The sequence below is a fragment of the Fukomys damarensis genome, unplaced genomic scaffold, assembly GCF_012274545.1.
Source record: "Fukomys damarensis isolate Sample0158 unplaced genomic scaffold, DMR_v1.0_HiC HiC_scaffold_34, whole genome shotgun sequence".
NCBI classification, from domain to species: Eukaryota; Metazoa; Chordata; class Mammalia; order Rodentia; family Bathyergidae; genus Fukomys; species Fukomys damarensis.
The window spans coordinates 210,495-225,647 of record NW_022900946.1 but is presented as its reverse complement, the minus strand read 5'-3'; the positions used below and the strand labels follow the sequence as shown (position 1 = coordinate 225,647).

The window sequence follows — 15,153 nt, the reverse complement described above, 5'->3', positions numbered from 1 at the left end:
AAAAAAAAAAAAAAAAAAAAAAGACTATTGTGGCTATTCAGGCTCTTTTGTGGCTCCATATGAATTTAAGGGTTTTTCTATTCCTGTGAAAAATGACATTGGAATTTGAGAGGGATTGCATTGAATCTGTAGTATTTTGAGTAGTATGGAAATTTTCATAATGTAATTTTTGTTTCTATTGTAAGTAGGATTGTTTAATTTCTAATAAATAGTTCATTTAAAACAATTTCATTTCTAATAGTTCATTATTAGTATACAGAAATGCTATTGACTTACTTTTGTATGTTGATTTTGTATCTCTGACTTTACTGCATTTATCAGTTAGTTGAATCTTGAAGTTTGTTTTTTTTTCCCCTGAGATGGGGTCTTGCTATGTAATTCAGGCTAGTCTCAAACTCACTATGTAGCCCAGACTGGCTTCCTGGGAGAATCCTCCTGTTTCAGCCTCCTGAGTGCTGGGATTATTGGTGTATGCCATCATGCCCCCGGCTGAAACTTTAAAGTTTGCTAAGATCCCATTCACAGAAAGCAGAGACAGTTTCACTTTTCCCTTTCATATGAGAATCCTTTTTACTTTCTTTCTCTTTCCTAATTGCTCTAGCTAGGACATCCAGTACTGTGTTGGAAAGAAGTGATGAATATGCATCCTTGTCTTATTCCTGATCTAGGAGGAAAATTAACCATTTAAAATTATATTGGCTATGTGTTTCTCACATATGGCCATTTTTGTGTTGAGGCACATTCATTCTATATCTAATATGTTGAGAGTTTTTTTAAATCATGAAAAGGTGTTGAATTTTGTCAAATTCATTTCCTGCATCTTTTGAGATGAGAATATAATTTCTGTCCTTCATTTTGTTGGTGTCACATTCTTTGATTGCATGTGTTTAACCATCTGTGCATCTCAAGGATTTATGTACCTGACTGTGGTAAGTGATTCTTTCAATCACTTCAATTTAGCTTGCTAATATTTTGTTGAAAAGTTTTGCATTTGTTTTATTCATGGGTATTGGCTTATAATTTTCACTTTCTTCATCTGGCTTTGGTAGCAGGTTGATGACAGACTTGTAAAATGAGTTTGGAAGTTTTCTCTCTCCTTTGATTCTTTTCAAAGAGTTTGAAAATACTTAGTACTAGTTTTTCTTCAGATGTTTGGTAGAACGTAGCAGTCCGGTATCGTCCATTTGAGGAGACAGCCACCTCCAAGAACTGCACTGTTTGATCTAGTTTGAAATTCTGGACAGGCTGGCTGGTAGCGACCTCAGACAGGCAGATGTTGCTGTTAGACTCTTTAGTTGGTTTCTGTGTTAGTTAATTTTCTCTCCTTACTGAGACAAGATACCCAACACCCAAAGTTAAAGGGGAAAGGGTTTATTTAGCTTACAGTTTGTAGAGGTTTCAGTCCATAATTGGTGGGCTCCAAGGCAGGTTGGCAAAGGAGTAACAGTTCATGGTGATGGAAAGCAAAAAGCAACAAGAGGCCTTAACAGCATCTTTCTGCCCCTTTTATCTCATCCAGGCCCTGGGGATTAGGACAGTGCCAAGCCAAATATTCATGTGGTTTAATAATCACACGACCTTAATCCTAGCACCACACACTGTAAATTCAGCACCTTATGACTGACTGAGGCTTTGGGGAAACAGCTAGACACCAGCCATCCCAGTTGGGTTGGATGGCTTCCTGTGCTCTGGGGTTGAATGGTTCTTCTGGCTGTGCCCGTGGTTGAGGCCCCTGGGTGGGCTCGTTGTCAGGTGTGGCTTGTGGCTGTGATCACCTTTAATCAGGCAGGGCTGCAGATTGTCTTCCCTGGCTGGGTGGTCCTGTAGTCAGACAGGACTGCATAATTGGCTCTGGGGATGGCCGAGGTCTCTGGGGTCACCCACATGAGATGGGCAGGGCCACAGGCTGTGCTCTGTAGACGAGTGCGGTCTTGGACTGAGAGTTCCTGAGTGACTGCCCAGAAGCAGGGGTTGAGCAGGGGTGGATGGTCCCTCTGCTGGTAATCACTGACCTGGAGTTGCTTCCTGGTCTGGAGAAGACTCCCTGGAAACTTGCTGTGTGGGGTGGCTGGCCAGGGATCTCAGCCTGGAAGACCCGTGCACTGTGTTTCTTGCAGGGGGTGCTGCTGACTAGTTTCTCTGGCATGGCCCCTCTGCTGTCCGGTCCAGAGAAATCTGACCTGCCTGCCCACTGTGTTTTCTTCTGACCCCAGGTGGTCCAGCTCTGCTGGGACTCCTGGTGTTTCCTGTGGGATGAGACAGAGTGGGCCTCCTATGAAGGGACCCAGAATGGTGGGGAAGTGAATCCATCTGCCTTCAGCTCAGTTTGCCCCTGTAGACGCCCTCTCCCCAATACTCTGTGTGGTGTGGTGCTGCCTTGTGAGAGAGCAGCGGGTCACAGAATCACTCCTCTTACCTTTCAGTTTTGTTTTTTTTTCCCCCTGTGGTTCATCTGGGCATCTTTGTCTCATTCCTGAGTTCTAGGGTATTCTTGCCTGTGCCTAGTTGCTAGTTGGATTTCTGAGGGCCAGGGCCAGTGAGAAGTGTCCCCCCAATCCCCACTGGGGTTTGAACTGAGGGCCTTCTCATTGAACTACATCCCAGACCCTTTTTGCCCTTTATTTTGAGATATGGTCTTGCTAATTTGAACAAGGGTTGGGCTTGAACTTATGATCTTCCTGCCTCCACCTCCCAGAGTGCTGGGATTACAGGCATGTAATCACTCATGTACTCCTCTTAAGTTTTTTTTTTTCTGATACTGAGATTCAAACTCAGGACCTTTCACTTGTGAGGCAGGTGCAGTTCCACTGAGCTAAATCCCCAGCATTTTTCTTAATTTTTTGATGCATTTCAAATTCAACCCTAAACACTTCAGTACGTGTATTATTAAGTAGAATTAAATATGTGTTAAGTAGTTATTTAAAAATAGAATTTATAGAAAACACAAATCTTCATGCCGTGAGTCTTGACAGGTGTAACCCACACTCCTATCAAGATACAGAGCACCATCACCAACCCAGAAAGTCCTCCTCTGCCTCTTCCCACTCAGTCTCCAGCCCAGCTCTATCCCATTATTTTTTTTCTGCCACAGGTTAGTTTTGTCCATTCTAGAACCTCTTGTCAATGGAACAATAGGCTGTGTAGCTCCCAGTATGATCGCAAGGGCTTTGGGTGCAGCCAGGGCTGAGGGCATTTGCCTTGCTAGCCTCTCTCTGCATGGGCAAGTCTCTTTTCTCAGCTGTCTAAAAGCTGGAGCAGTGCTTCTTTCTGTTGGTGTATGCTGCTTCTCTGTGTAAACAGGGTGTGAAGACTTTGGTTTTTAATTACTTTTTATTACAAGAGAGTTGCCTGCTTTATGTGCAAATTTACAAGAGTGGAATGAGCAGAGAAAGCCCTAGTTTCCTCCTTCCATCCCATCAGACCCCATCTCCAAAGCAAGAAGGGCCGAGGGGAGGGTATTTCATGTGCACACAGACTTTAGCATAAGAGACAAATACAAAGTGGGTCATAGCATCCTGTGATTCTGCTGCCTAGTTTCACTTCCTTTTTTCCTATGGGTAAAACTGGAAGTCTAAATATTCAGATAAGCAGACTTTCTGTGGTTCTCCAAACCTCTACATTATAGCTGAGCACATATGGCACATGCCTGTAATCCCAGCACTCTGGGAGGCTGAGGCAGGAGGATCATAAACCACTTTCTACATAATTTCAAAACAAAATTCCCGGGGTGTGGTGGTGTGTGCCTGTAATCCTGGCACTCGGGAGGCTGAGGCAAGAGGGATTCTGTGAGTTCCAGGCCAATCTGGGCAACATAGTGAGTGCAAGTTCAGCTTGGACTACATAGTGAGACCCTGTCTCAAAAAACCAAACCAAACCAAGCCAAACTCCCTCCTAACAGAGTAATATACCTTTATTTATTTTATAAGTCTTTATCAAGTTAATTATCATAAATGCAGATTAACAGCCAGACTAAGGCCAATAAACATATAAAACACATAAAACAACTATACTAAATTGAGGTATATTTTTAGATACATTGGCCATGCTGAATTACAATAACTTTTCCCTCTTTTTTCCCCTTGTCTTTTATTTTGCACTTTATTTATATATTGGGTTTCTCGTATAAGAGAAGCCAGGCGATGTTCAAGCTTGTGTATCTGCTCCAGTTCACTTAACATTATGGTCTTAAGGTTCACCCTTTACTACAGATGACTCCAGTTTGTCCTGCTTTATGGCAGAGCAGTACTTTGTTGTGTATAAACACCACATTTTCTTTATCCATTCATCTGTTGCTGGACATCTTGGCTGTTTCTAAGATTTAACTGTTGTGATTGCGCTGCTGTAAACACGAGTATGCGTCGGTCACCGTAATATGATGCCTTTAACTCTAGAAGGGGAATAGCTTGGTCAAATGGAACGTCTATTTTAAGCTTTTTGAGGAATCTCCATACTTATTTCCATAATGGTTGTACCAGTTTACACTCCCACCAACAGGGAAGAACACCCCCCAGCCTGCCCAGCATTTGTGATTGATTTCTGGAAGATAGCTGTTCTTTCTAGTGTGAGATGGAATCTCAGTGTTGTTTTAATTTGCATTTCTCAAATGGTCAATGTCTTCTTGTTGCTGAGACAAAAGACAATGTCGTCTTGCTGCTGACACCCAGAGTTAAAGTAGGAAAGCTTTATTTGGTTCACAGTTTGTAGAGGTTTCAGCCCATTGTTGGCTGGCTCCAAGGCAGGGTCACTGAGAGGAGAAACAGTTCATGGCGTAGGCAGGGCAGGCAGAAGGCAGCAGTGCAGTAAAGTAGTAAAGTAGCAAAGCAGCAGCAGTGGCCTGCCTCTCCCTTTGTCTCTTCCAGGCTACCTGCCTTTTGGGTGGTGCCACTCATACCCACGGTGGGCTTTCCAGTTATCCACATCCAGAACTGCGCCAAACCAATCAGTGGACTAATTTAGTAATCCCACGCCCTAGATCCAGCCACCTCTGAAAAGCCCCACCTATGACCTCACGAGGCTTTGGGGGGAACATCGAGACCCAGCCATCATAGTCAGTGATACTGACCAGTTTTTCATGTATTTATTTGCCATTTGTACTTCTTCATCTGATGCCCATTTTCTTACTGGGTCTTTAAATTTGGGGCTCTAATTTTTTAAAAGTTCTTTATATATTCTAGATACTACTCCTTTGTCTAAGGAGTAGCTGGCAACATCTTTTCCCATGCCTCTTCACTCTGCTGGGCCACCACCTAGATTAAGATATCAAACATTGCCAGCATCTCATGTCTCTCCAACATTCCTTTCAGTTGACATCCATAACTTTTTTTCTCTTTTTGTGGTACTGGGATTGAACTCAGGGCCTTGCATGTAGTAAGCACATGTTCTACCACTGAGCTGCACACCCCACTCCAACAACCACTTTTCTAAAGAAAAGTGTGCTAAAGTACACGTGACATAAAATTTACTGTCTTAGCCATTTTAAAGTATGCAGTAACCGGTATTACATTTGCAGCAAAATCACATAAAACATTTTTTTACAAATTTATTACTCACTCTTATTTTTTCAGCATTATTCTTGCACATAATTTGAAAAGTCAAAATTGGTTTAAAAGGCTTATCCAGGAAAACAGCTTCCTCCCACACTATGGATTCTGCTTTGTGTCCCCCTCTTTTGAGGACCACTTTCAGCTCTTTCAATTATTTTCTATATGTCCAAATAACATGATTATCCTCACAGTTTCTTTAACAATTGTTTAAAATTAATTGATATATAACATTTGTACTATATTGATAAGGTAAATATATTTATGATACTTGTATTATTTATGATAACTGCATATGCATATAAAGCATGTGATGATTAAATTGGAAATTAGCATTTCCAGCTCCTCAAACATTTATCATTAATTGTTGCAGACTATTGTTAACTGTACTGTGCTAAAGAACAGCAGAACTGATTCCTCTTACATAGCTTAATTTTGGTACCCACTATCTAGCCTTTCTGTGTCTTCCTTCCCTCCTTCTATCTCAGTTTCTAGTGACTACTATTGCACTCTTTTCTTCTATGACACCATTTTTTTTTTTGTTCTGCAAATGAATCACAACATGTGGTGTTTTTATTGCTGTCTGGTTTATTTACTTTATGTGATGTCTTCCAGTTCCATCCACATTGCTACAAATGATAATGATAGGATTTCGTTCTGTTTTGCATGAGTAATAGTCAATCGTGTGTGTGTGTGTGTGTGTGTCTGTCTGTCTGTCTATCAGTTAAAATAAACAAATGATCTCTCAAAATATTGAGCTATCTCTCAAAATACATACTAGTGGCCAACAGGTATATGAAAAAATGCTAAATACCATCGATCTTCCAGTGAATGCCAATCCAAGCCCCAAAGAATGTCATCTTATCCCAGTTACAGTAGCCATTATCAAAAAGATAAATGACAGGTGTTGATGAGGATGCAGAACAAGGAGAGCTCATTCACTGCTGGTGAGAATGTAGTCAGTATGGTCACTGTGGAAAATAGTATGGGAGTTCCTCAAAATGCAAACTGTAGGACTGCCTTACAATTCAGCAGTCTCACTCCTGGGCTCATAGCCAGAGGAAATGAAATTGTTGTTTCAGGACACTTGCATGTCTCTGTTAACTGCAGTACTATTGACAGGAATCAAGATGTGGGATCACTGGTGGGTGAACAGACTAAGAAAATTTTGCTACATCTTGAGTTTTCTTTTAACTTCTCACCATTGAAGGTTAAGACTATGCTCTCCTCCAGCCTCTCCCTTGCCACAGAAACTCTGTCTCCCTCCCCCACATTTCATATTTGTATATGTTTAGTTACATCAATATTTAGTGCCCCCATTATTATGATCATGTAAATAGGGTACACTTTACTTTCCCGTAAAACTTTTAGTTTTCTCACTCCCACACATTTCATATTTGTATATGTTTAGTTACATCAATATTTAGTGTCCCCATTATTATGATCATGTAAATAGGGTACACTTTACTTTCCCGTAAAACTTTTAGTTTTCTCTGGAAACTTAGGTAATGGAAATTTTGGGTGTTGTCTTGAGGTTGTGGTTTATAGATAAATCATCCTTTTGTAAGTTCTAAGTTGCCTTAACTCCTTGAAGAGTTGTGGGAAATGCAAATTGAATTGAGCCTGGAGAACCTCTACGCAGGTCACCCTGTGTGACTTAGTCACACAATTCCTTTTTCTTTCCTCCTCCTTTTCTCTCCTCTTCTTTACTGCTCTCAGCGAATCACAGGCTCCCAGCTCTCCCCCAGGCTCCAGTATTTTGGGCAGTCACTGAGCGGGGGCCAGGACCTCACAATGGATGGACTGATGGACCTGGCTGTGGGGGCCCAGGGACACTTACTTCATTTGAAGAGTTGTGGGAAATGCAAATTGAATTGAGCCTGCAGAACCTCTACGCAGGTCACCCTGTGTGACTTAGTCACACAATTCCTTTTTCTTTCCTCCTCCTTTTCTCTCCTCTTCTTTACTGCTCTCAGCGAATCACAGGCTCCCAGCTCTCCCCCAGGCTCCAGTATTTTGGGCAGTCACTGAGCGGGGGCCAGGACCTCACAATGGATGGACTGATGGACCTGGCTGTGGGGGCCCAGGGACACTTACTTCTGCTCAGGTGAGAATTCCTTTAGGAGCACATCAGCTGTTCTCCCCGGAGGAGCTTCTTTACTGCCTGAAGCGTTGGGATGGTCCTCTGGTGTCCCTGCAGATCCCAGCCATTGCTGAGAGTAGAAGCAACCATGGATTTCACACCCAGCGAAGTGGCAAGGAATGTGTTTGAGTGTCAGGAGCAGGAAGTGAGAAACAAGATTGCTGGAGTGGTCAGAGTTTGCCTCCATGTCCGCAAGCGCACGCGGGATCGGCTAAGAGAAGGTGAGGCTGGGGAGGTAAGATAGAAGTGGCAAGGAATGTGTTTGAGTGTCAGGAGCAGGAAGTGAAAAACAAGATTGCTGGAGTGGTCAGAGTCTGCCTCCATGTCCGCAAGCGCACGCGGGATCGGCTAAGAGAAGGTGAGGCTGGGGAGGTAAGATTCAAAGGGTTAGATGATTGGGACAGTCAGTGGCGGCTAACCCAGTCTCCCAGCCTTCTGTAAGTCTACAGGAAAATTCTGGTTGGCTCGACAGCCTTGTCCCAAGTTTGGCTGGAGTAAGCAGGCTGCTCCCCTGCTAGATGGGAATGCCCAGCAAACCTCAGCAGAGACATGAGCAAATGGCACTTTCTTACTCTCTCAGTTCTCCAGAGAACCAGGGGTCCCATATCTGTGAAAAATTAGGTTCTTATATTTTTTTTAAGTAGAGAGAGAACTCATTTTGGGAGATTGAGTGGATGAAGCTAAACAAACTCACAAAGTATTCAGATGTACATTTTATCGAGTGATCTGAATTCTTTCTTTGCTTTAATTCTCAAAGAGTAGAATCACGCTTGAGGTGGCAGAATATTAATGATAATACTAGAAAGAAATAGAGGGCCAGGGATTTAGCTCAGTGGGTCTGCTGCCCACCTGGCAACCACAAGGACCTGAGTTCAATCCTTGGTCATCGCCCCCGCAAGAAAGAAAGAAATAGAAAGTGGAGAAAAAAATCTAGTAGCAGTGTTACTGGGACGAGAGGATAGTTGTTAGATACTGGGTCAGGTGAATTGGCTAGAAATTTATTTAGAGCAAAGTTTTGGAGAGAGCGGGGTGTGGTGGTGCACGCCTGTAATCCAAGCACTTGAGAAGCTGAGGCAGGAGAATTGTTGCAAGTTCAAAACCAGCCTGGGATACTGAGTTCAAGGCCAGCTTGAACCACATAGTGAAACCCTGTCTAAAAACAAGCAAACGAAGAAGATAAGTTTTGGAGAGTAAGGAATAGCAGAAAAGATACCCTCAAATGTACATTGAAAATCCTCTCAAATCGCTGGCTGACTCCTACGCCATGAAGATCTGGGTCAACTACTCAGGAAATCCAGTAGAAAATAACTCCTGGAAAGCTAAAAACCCGAGCAGAGGTTTAAGTGGCATTCCAGTGCTGAGGAGTCGGAAATTTATAGGGTTTAGAGTTTTTTTTTTGTGTGTGTGTGTGTGTGTGTGTGTGTGTGTGTGTGTGTGTGTGTGTTTTGTGGTACCAGGGATTGAATGTGGGCCCTTGTGCTTGCAAGGCAGGCAGCAGAGCCACTGAGCCAAATCCCTGGCCCAAATTGATTGCACATTTTTTTTTTTTTTTGGTACTGGGGGTCAAACTCCGGTCTTCATGCTTGCGAGGTAGGTGGCGAAACCACTGAGCTAAATCCCCACCTCGCCCTCTTTTATAAAAGAGGGTTTTTGATAAGGATGTTGGTATTCCCGACTAATGACCAAGAGAAACAGTAAGCAACAGAAATAGACTCACAGGTGATTTTGAAATTAGAGTGATCAGATAGGAATTTTAAAAAATACAATTAATAAAAAATACAATTAATAAAAATACAATTAATATATTCAAAGAAAAAATGGAAAGGTTGGAGAACTGAGGTGAAGACCTAGAAATCATAAAATAAAGTCACATGGAACTTCTAGTAATGAAAAACACAATGACTGGAATTAAGACTTCAATAAATTTAATGGCAGAGAATTCTTCAATTAGAAGATAGATTCATTGAAAGTTTCCAGATTAATACACACAGAGAAGAAAGGATAGCCAGGTGTGGTGGCGCACACCTGTAATCCCAGCACTCGGGAGGCTGAGGCAGGAGGATCGCTGTGAGTTTGAGACCAGCCTGGGCTACAGAGTGAGTTCCAGGTCGGTCTCAATAAAGCAAAACAAAGCAAAACAAAAAACCCAAACAGAGAAGAAAGGATAAAGAGTAGAAATTATAAAAGAAATAAAGGATATGGTGAAAGATCTAACACACATGTCCCTGAAATTTCAGAGGGAGAGTAAGAGAGGCAGAAAGGAGACAGGGGGATGGGAAGGAGAGGGAGGACAGATGAGGACGAACCAAGAGATCGTGGTCAAGAAGTTTCCAAAACTGATGAAAGACGCTAAAATTCCTTTCAAAATCAAAGCAGGACAAATAAAAAGAAAACCATACAGAAGTATATTTCAGGGCCGGGCCTTAGCTCAGTGGTGCTGCCGCCTGCCTCACAAAGGCAAGGACCTGAGTTCGATCCCTGGTAGAAGAAGTACGTTACAGTAACAATACAATGAATTTTCTAGTGCATAACAGAGTAAGTACCATTTTAAACACTTGCTTTATGACACTATTTAGTTTTTTTTCTTTTAATTGAGTTTATTGGTACAATCTAGGTGTACAATACAGTTACATTCATCATTGGGATCCTGTACCTTTACATAATAGGTCTCGGTTCTCATTTTTCCCCTTGTCCCTGCCCTCCCTTCACCCCCTCCTCCCCTCCCCATTTACAAACACTTTATTTCCATTTTTTCAGTTTCTCATATTTTTTTCCTCTCCCTTATTACCTTTCCCCCACCCTTCCCACTTTCCTTACACCTTTAGCCCTTTGCTTCCTATTTCGCATTATTAATTATCTCATTAGGATCCTCTGTACTATTATAGTTTTTCGCACCAAAGAAACTATTCGGTATTCCAGTTAAAGAAATCTCTGTATGAACATTAAAAATATGGAATCCTAAAATAAAACTAAACAGGAAAGTAAAAGAGAAAAGGCAATGATGAAACATTAAAATAATCCTTAATTCTGGAGATGGAAATGGTCCCCGAACATATTTAAATTGCTTCTTGCTCTTATAGTCTTATCTTATTCTTTTTTTCATTATTTAGAGAATACTTTATTAGTTTCTGTAATCAAACCCATGTAGATGTGACCTTACATATTTAGTACGATGTGTTACCCCTGTATACATGGATATGGACACTATTTAGTTTTAATCACTACAAAGGCATAATTTTTTTGTTTATTGTACATGTTTTATTATTTTTTTTTGCAAAATGTTTAGTACATTTAGATATACAGGATGATAACATCCATTGTGGGGAATTTGCATCCATACAGGATATGTCTTGCTTCTTGTTTTTTTTCCCTATTCCCCCTCCCTTATGTACAAAAGCTTTTTTTCATTTTTCCTTTGATTTTCTTCTTTTTTCTTGTGCCTTCTTTTCTTTCCCCTCCCTCATTCCTCTATCCCAATGTCTTGTACGTTTTTGAAAAGGCGTAATAATTATCTTCACCTTGAAAATAGGGAATTGAGATGCCAAGAGTTCAGGTAAGATGTCCCGAATCACACAATTGGGATGCAGAGGACCTAGGCCTCCCAGTCCTTGTGTCTCTCTACACAGCCCAGGCTCCTCATCACGCTACCCTGTTCCTTCAGGAGATGTGCAGAGTGTTATCTCTTACGTCCTGGCTTTGGACTCTGGCCGCCCGAGTTCCCGTGCCATCTTTGATGAGACCAAGAACAGCACACACAGGCGGAAGCAGGCCTTGGGGCTGACAACCACATGTGAGACTCTGACACTGCTGTTACCGGTGAGCAGGCGAGTGGCCAGATCCCTGGGTCAAGAATGAGGTGGGCTTGGAAGGCAGGGAAAGGACAGATCCCCTAACACCCACTCTCTCTCAGAAATGTGTGGACGACTCAGTGAGCCCCATTGTTCTGCGCCTCAACTACACTCTGGTGGGGACACCTGTGTCTTCGTTTGGGAACCTTCGGCCGGTTCTGGCCGAAGATTCCCAGAAATTTTTCACAGCCTCGGTGAGTCCTGGGGTTTCCGGGGCATGGAAAAGGCAAGAGGCTGATTGTTGAAGCTTGTTTTATTTCACTGTTTCATTTCATCTGTCTCCTTTTTGTTATCATATTCTTAATTTTCAGTTTCCCTTTGAAAAGAATTGTGGCAATGACAACATTTGCCAGGATGATCTCAGCGTCACCTTCAGTTTTAGGAAGTGAGTTTCTTTTCCTCATCACTGTCTTCAAACCTGCTCCAAGATGTGGTGCTTGGGTCTTCTCCTGGCCCCAAGGCAGCCAACACAGAGTAGTTCCTTCAGAGGCATTTGTGTGCTGCAAGGTCCTTCGGGGCTGTCCATCCATCTACTGCCTCTCCAAGGGCCTGCATCCCCTTTCCACCAGGACAGACTCGCCCTGGGGCAGCTCTTGGTGTCTCACTGTTCTGTTTTGTTGCCCCCGCAGCCTGCGTACCTTGGTGGTGGGCGACCCCCGGGAGCTCAATGTGACGCTGACTGTGAGAAACGAGGGTGAGGATTCCTACGGGACACAGGTCACCCTCTACCACCCGGCGGGCTTGTCCTATCGGAAGGTGTCAGTGGTCCAGGTAGCCAAATCCTTCTCAGGCTTGTCTGCCCCTTTCTTCCCTTTTCTCCACGGCCGGGCTTGGTAACATTGCAGTTTCCTCCCAGAACTGGCGCTCGCAGCGATCCTGGCAGGTGTCCTGTTCGTCCAGCTCCTCCCCCGAAGGATCTGGGGCTTTGAAGAGCACCAGCTGCAGCATAAACCATCCCATCTTTCCAGACAACTCTGAGGTCAGAGCCACTGGCTTTCCCCCTCCTTTTCTCTTTTGTCGTGTAGAATTCTTCTCTTTCTTCCTCTTTTGCCCTTTCCTTCTTGTTCTTTTCTTAACAATAGAGGCTTCTTTTGTTCTTACAAAATAGCTTTATTGGGATATCACTCAGAGATACCGTAGACCCATCCGTTTAAAACGCACAATTCAGTGGCTTTCAGTGTACTCAGAATGATAAACTGTAGAGGTCTTGCTCTCCTCAATCTCTGGCCACCACTGATTTACTTTGCCTCCATAGGTTTTCATATTCTGGACATTTTGTATAAATGAGAGCATATAGTATGAGGTCTTTTGTGACTAGCTTCTTCTAATTAACATATTTTCAAGGATCATTCACTGATTACTTCATTTCCTTTTTTGCTGACTAACATTCTGTGATATGGATGGATGGGATTTTATTTACACGTTCATGAGTTGATGGATGCTTGTGCTGTGTTTTTTCTCTCCTGTTCTTATCACCACGTCTCTTTCTTCCAATTCAAGGTTACCTTTAATGTCACATTTGATGTGGAGTTTGATGCTTCCCTTGGAAACAAACTACTTCTCAAGGCTAATGTGACCAGGTACACTAATTCCTCACCTTTGAGGTCCCTTTTCCAGGGTGACCTTTTCTCACTATTCATTTTCCGTTCAGATCCTTCATTCCTTTATGCAGTGAGCAGAGATGAACACACACCAGGTGCCAGGGAATGATGTATCAAGTGAGAGTGGGACATTGGTGGTTAAGGCAGAAGTGATTTTTGTCTTCACAGAGAGTATAATTTAGTGGCACAGGCAGATAAGAAAACTGGTGATTATAGTACAGTATGAAATGAGTGATTCGGCCAGGCGTGGTGGTGCACATCTGTAATCCCAGCACTCGGGAGGCTGAGGCAGGAGGATCCCTGTGAGTTCTACACCAGCCTGGGCTACATAGTGAGTTCAAGGCCAGGCTGGACTACATAGTGAGACCTTGCCTTAAAAAACAAAGAAACGAGTGGTATATGGGGAGGGATGTCCAGTGTTCTTGGGGGCTTGGTTCTCAGGAAATAGTTCTGAAGAAAATGTGTGAAGACGGAAAGGAGGAGGGCCATACCAGGTAAAGCGTGGAACCTGGAGAGGTCAGGGTGTGTTTCAGAGCAGCCAAGCACATGGTGCAGGATCTGTGTAGGTGGTCAGATACAAGGTGACCGATGAGCAGTGCTAAGGAATTTGCAGATTAACCTGTAGGAGCGACAGGATTATATTCGCATGTTAGAAAGGCCACTCTCCAGGACGGGTGGTGTCTTGGTGACTTTCTTGTTTCTGGGACACAATACTTGTTCATTTTGGCTCGCGGTTTCTGTCTGTGGTTGGAAGACCCAGATGCAGAAACAGTGTGGTGGAAGGGCCTGCCCTGGGGGAAAGCGGCTCACATCACGCCAGTCAGGAAGCAGACGGGAGAGGAACCCAGGAGGGAGACACACCCCTCCAGGCCGTGCCGTGACCTCCGACCGGGCCCCGCCTCCCAACAGTGCAGCTAGCTCTGAACACTTCATGGATCAGTCCAGCAATGAGCGCAGCACCCCATGATCCACCTTCCACCAGCTGCGCCTCCAAACTTAAGGCTTTGTGGGGCATCCAGATCTAAACCATCATGACTGGGAACGGGGATGGAGCAGTTCTGAAGTCACAGGACCAAGTGGAAGGTTGCTGTAGCTGTCCCAGTTAGCAGAACTGGATCTGGGCCGTGTAGGGGCGAGGAGTTAGAGAACAGTGATCACACTGTTCTCTAGAGAACAGGGCTTGGTGACTAACTGGAAGTAGTGAGTGATGGAGAGGGAGAAGAAGAAAAAGCTGGTTTCCAGTTTCTGAGCACTGGCTAAGATCTCTCTTTCCTTTCAGTGAGAACAACATACCCAGGACGAACAAAACCGAATTCCAGCTGGAGCTGCCTGTGAAATACGCCGTCTACTTGATAGTCTCCAGGTGCTGGCCGCAGGACTGAGCTGGGCATAGAGCTGCTGCACTTCTGTATCCCTGTTTATGAGAATGTGCCTGTGCTTGTGTGTACGTGGACCTGTGTGCACGTGTGTGTGGTGTGGGTGTGAGCGGCTCAAGCTGGCACGCTCTGTGTACCACCTGCCTCACCCCTGCACACCCCTCCCCTCAGGGCTGCATTACCCATGAGCCTGTGCGCTCCGCACACAGCCTGAGAGCCCCTCCCACGGTGCCCCTCTTCTGTCTCCTGTCTCGTCCTCCTCCCTTTAGTGGTGAGACCTCTACCAAATACCTCAACTTCACAGCTTCAGAGAAGACCAGTCAGGCTGTGGAGCACCAGTATCAGGTGGGGAGCGAGGGAAGCGGGAACTGATGATAGAAAATGTGAGAAAGGTTCCTGCTGTGTGCCTGGCGTGGCAGAGGGCAGGGGAGGAGGGAGAGGGGCAGCGGGGGACTCTTCTCACACTCACACACAGTGAGCTCTTCTTGTCCTCACTGTTGCTCTCTTCGGTTTACAGAGGGGTACAGTGGGGTTTGGAGAGGACAAAGCACGTCCACGTTCTCACAGACAGTAAAGGGGAAATGTGCTGAACGGGTACACTCTCACGCCTCCTCGAAAGGGGCGGGCCATGGCCCTTTCCCTGCT

At 44.1% G+C, this 15,153-nt stretch overlaps 1 protein-coding gene across 1 annotated transcript in view; it reads left to right on the top strand.

The window, feature by feature from the left end:
• Itgam (integrin subunit alpha M) overlaps nucleotides 1–15,153 on the top strand; it is a 95,380-nt gene that overhangs the window by 50,295 nt on the left and 29,932 nt on the right. Inside the window, 10 exon segments of the mRNA XM_033758718.1 lie at nucleotides 7,517–7,647; nucleotides 7,741–7,904; nucleotides 11,345–11,499; nucleotides 11,594–11,725; nucleotides 11,843–11,916; nucleotides 12,161–12,302; nucleotides 12,388–12,510; nucleotides 13,032–13,111; nucleotides 14,412–14,495; nucleotides 14,778–14,853. Of these exon segments, the coding sequence (XP_033614609.1) occupies nucleotides 7,517–7,647; nucleotides 7,741–7,904; nucleotides 11,345–11,499; nucleotides 11,594–11,725; nucleotides 11,843–11,916; nucleotides 12,161–12,302; nucleotides 12,388–12,510; nucleotides 13,032–13,111; nucleotides 14,412–14,495; nucleotides 14,778–14,853 (1,161 nt within the window).